This window comes from Mercenaria mercenaria, chromosome 8 (assembly GCF_021730395.1).
Source record: "Mercenaria mercenaria strain notata chromosome 8, MADL_Memer_1, whole genome shotgun sequence".
Lineage (NCBI taxonomy): Eukaryota > Metazoa > Mollusca > Bivalvia > Venerida > Veneridae > Mercenaria > Mercenaria mercenaria.
The window spans coordinates 47,118,896-47,123,469 of NC_069368.1; the positions used below are offsets into that span (position 1 = coordinate 47,118,896).

Below are 4,574 nucleotides of genomic sequence, written 5' to 3' on the forward strand. Positions count from 1 at the left end.
GAATAAACTCCCTCTTTTTGTTGATCTGTTTAGCTGTGCAAAATACTCCATTTTTTTTTATTACCGACACTAGCTTTCCTTCATGAACGACGTAGTATGTTGCTGGGGATGCGGCGTTCTTCCATGCTCCACAATCATCCCAGAAGTTTGAGCGCTTTCCTTCCTGTCTTTTTTCAATGTTTTCAGTATTGTTCAGTACATAATAGTATCCGTCTTTCCGTCCCGTTGGAATTTCATTTAACTGGCTGTAGGGTCCTTTAAGAATTCTTATGGTTTCCGTAATATCCATAAACTTATTGCCTAGTGGACCTGGATTGAACTCAACCTCTTCCTCTTCACTATTATCTTGAATACTGTCGTTAGGTGACTGAATGGGTGACTGAATAGGTGACTGAATAGGTGACTGATTAGGGCTTTCAATCTGTATGTGTGTGTCAATGACATCATCAGTTGGTGAAGTTTCCTCGGAATCACTGCCTGCACTATTCGTTACATTACTATTCAATGGTGACACTGTTTCTGTGATATATTCACTCTCTTCAATAATGACAGACAAATTTTGAGACTTTTTTTCAGGCGAGTGTGACACTTTTTGTGGTGACTGTGATTTTATCTCGGCTGTGATTTCCTGTGCGTCGTTGTCAATCATATCCTCACACACAGGCTGATCTAAGACAGAAAAATTTTCAAATCTGTTCGGTGACGCAAACACTGATTTTGTTGTATCATTTCTTGCGCATGCGGCTGTACTCTCGCTATGATCAATTGGTCGTTCTCTAGTGGCATCTACCAGTGGCACGAAATGATTTGGAAGCCATTCTCTCTTGGTTTTCTTACTGTTTGTGAAATGGTTACTGCCTGGTCGCGACATGCTTGTCCACATGATTGTGATGCGCCCTTTTTCCGGATCCGCAAATGGCGGGCGGAATGTGGTGTTCAATGCTTGAAATGCTATGTGTTTACAGCCGTTGATTGATGGGTACACGCACTCAATAGGTAGATTCTGTTTAAGACAATGCCAACTTGAAAATGTCTTACAGATGACTTGACTTGTAATTGTCAATTATCAAATACACACAAAAAAAATAATTACCTGACGTAGCCTTTCTAACCCCATCAAGAAATCAAAAGAACCGTCGTCTTGACAGCGGCATCTGACACAGATGTAAGCTAGTGAGATTCTGGACCATTCTTTCTGGTCAGTTTTCTCCACGTTCTCACAGCTGTAGTGAACCCATGTATTGCACGTCTGAAAACAGAGGAAAATTCTATAACTATTCAGAATCGTAATATTTCTACAAATGATATAGCATTTATTTCTTTTTTTTTTTAAGTATTTTTATTCAATTTAATTAATATAGCTCTAGCTGAACACCCGAAAGGGCGTTTATAAACTGAGTTCGGTGAGGCGTTACCTTGGTTTTGCTTTTATAAGAATTTTAACACACACACACACACACACACACGCGCGCGCACATTAACAAAAAAAATTCAAAAGTATTTAATAGTCTATTACTTCATGTATGGTGTTATAGTATTTAAGATGAACAAATATTATTACTTCCCTTTAATTTAAAGAATGACCTTTTTTCCTTTCTTAACAAAATGTAATATCCAATACTTTTTATTTATTGAATGTATCTTTAATTTTCAATAATCTTTAAATGGATTACTGTAAAATATGTTCATTTTGTCCATTACTCTTTCCTTACATGTTGTCAAATAAGTTGCAGTTTATATTTACGTTTTGAAATATGAAAAATTATCTACATCACTATATGCTGTATAAGCTACATAGTATTCTGTTGGAATATACAGAATTTATACCGATATCCTAAGTGGTGCATATATGTCTATGTTAAATAATACTTTCTACAAAAATTAATTCCGAAAATAGATGTCACGTAATGCTGAAGTTCGTAACACGTCACGTGCAAACTTGATTTAAAGGTAGTAATTATGTATATTGTTATTAACGCAAACAAAATACCTTAAAAATATTTTCATATTTTTCTGGGATGTATTCACAGCTTACAGTACTAAATAACTAATTTGACACTTTTAACTATAGACATGATGTTAATCACTCACCAATATATATATGTGTTACTTTTCCTTCAATGTCATATCAACCACTGCTGAATGAATGAAAAAAAATGTATGCTGTTTTTGGAGATAGCTATATTTCTCGTTTAGACGATTACACAACCAGAGGAAACAGAGATCTAAGACACAATTACAAATTTTATGGAGTACCAGGAATGTCAACACAAAGAAAGATGTGGAACAAATTCTATGAAATGGTTGCAGATAAACCAAGGTTAATACCGTTTTTATGTATTGCTTTTTAACACTAAACCTTTTCGTTAATGTTTTCCATTTATTAAGTATTTATAACGTGGCTATATTACTTACTTTTTTATTTCATATATTTCTATCTCTCCCGATTGTGCAGTTTTGCACGATTTGCACGTGCTGCAAATAGGAAATGCCCATAATGCCTAAATTCAGATGGGCTATAATTCAGAATTTATAAACGAAAACAGTATGTAACTACGACTTCGATGAGAATTTGTTGAAATGATTTATATTTTGATAACCTTGTATAATGCCTTAACTTCTATTATATATTTCAGATATGTGTTTATCAATCTAGGCGGAAATGATATATTGGACAAAGTGAATATAGACGATATCCTGGACAATCTAGGAAAAGTTGAAGGCGGCTTGAGGATACTGAGTTTTGTTATACACCGGTGTTTTATGCAGACCAATAAAAGGATGTAGATAATTTATACTGATTACACTTGTTTCGCTCGCCTTTATCATGCTTGTAGTTGTGTATTGTAGTTGTGAATAAATTATACATAAATTGACTTTTTCTTATTTTATATATTATACGGTTAAAATTGTCATTTTGTAGAATGAATATCCTTCTGTAATAACCATTACAACAATATTACAACAGTGGTGACTAAACCACGAAATCCACGAAAATAAGTCCCCCACTGCATATTAATGATTTCACAATAAATCATTCACACTTTACAAATAATGATATGTTGTAGACGATATACTATGTACAAGTCTGTATTATATTTCTGTTCTATTCTGTTGTTTCGATTCAAATTTCTTAAATATACACTCATAGACAATTATTATCTGTCACCTATAATTTTCTCATACTTTTTAAGAATGCGCTAATAAATTTTAAAAGAAATCGTATAGGAAAATCATAGGTGACCGATTATAAATGACAGTCTTCGTAAGTAAAGAAAAAAAGGAAATAAACTCACCTCGCACAATATACAATCCGTCTTACAGTTTAGAGAACACACGTTACAAGCGTATTTTTTCGACATTTTGAATGAACGAAATATAACGCGCACAAAAAATTACATGCATATATACTGAGAGTCATAATTGCAATTTCTCAAATGAAGAAAGAAATATTTTCATAATAGTCGTACTTTTCTTTGAAGTTTAAAAACCAAAGCGTTACCCGATGTCAGCACAATCGCTTAATTGGTTGTTAATTGCAATGCGCATTGCAGATAATATACACGTGCTTTATATAAACAAACAATTAATCAAGGTGTGATAATCCAATCAGACGTGATATGTTGTTTGTAGTAGCAATTAAAGGAATATAATTATTATATACCACATTATTTCAAAGAGACATAAATCGTTATTTTGTAAGATATAAACTATTTTTCTATGTATTTTACGGAAATTTCACCATATAAGTAATTATTATTCCCGTTTATTAAAATGCGAAACTTGCATCTCTCTGCATATATAAATATATATAGGCCGTTTTCCTGTTGATGATTGTAAATATTAATATAATGAAGATGGTGACATCATAAACTATGAATAACATTACATTTATTTATATTTGGATGAAACCCATTGAAATGAGATGCATGTATCATTCATAAAAAAATAGAAATAATAAAAAGAGATTAAAAATATGTAAATTTATTAAAGTTATTTTCGTAGTTAAAATCCCCGTAATCTAATACATAATTCCCGTTATTTTCGTTAATAATTCCCGTTATTCTCACTAAAAGATAAAAATGATTTATTTTTCACATAGAGGCATTATCTGTTATAGTCTTTAAGAAAGTCAAAGAAATTTAAAAAAAAAAAGTTTAAACGATATGGCTTATTTTCGCAATTATTACTGCTATTATCGTAATTGAAATCAGCGCGGCTGACTCATAAATGCTTACTATTTCGTTATTATAAGATTCAAATTAATCATTTTTCGTATGGGGGCATGTATTGTTATAGTCTTTAAGAAAGGTAAAGAAAAATATCTAAAAAATAAACTGACATAAAAGAAATAGCTTATTTTCGCATTTATTTCGGTTATTTTCTTAAGTAAAATCAGCGCTGTTGGCATATAAATGATGATTATTTCTTTATTATTGGATAAAAATCACTCATGTTTCGTATGCAGGAATGTACTAATACAGTCTTTAAGAAACTAAAAAAAGAATTTAGAAAAAAGAACTGATATAAAATATATGCCTTATTTTCGCATTTATTACGGATATTTTCGTAAG

General features: G+C 31.7%; 1 protein-coding gene across 1 annotated transcript; it reads left to right on the forward strand.

Moving 5' to 3' along the window:
• Positions 1-1,770: 1,770 nt before the first annotated feature.
• LOC128559174 (uncharacterized) lies at positions 1,771-2,870 on the forward strand. Its single transcript, XM_053550386.1, has 2 exons — positions 1,771-2,320; positions 2,637-2,870. The coding sequence occupies exons 1-2, from the start codon at positions 2,157-2,159 to the stop codon at positions 2,785-2,787; spliced, it is 315 nt and encodes a 104-aa protein (XP_053406361.1). The 5' UTR covers positions 1,771-2,156; the 3' UTR covers positions 2,788-2,870.
• Positions 2,871-4,574: the final 1,704 nt, after the last annotated feature.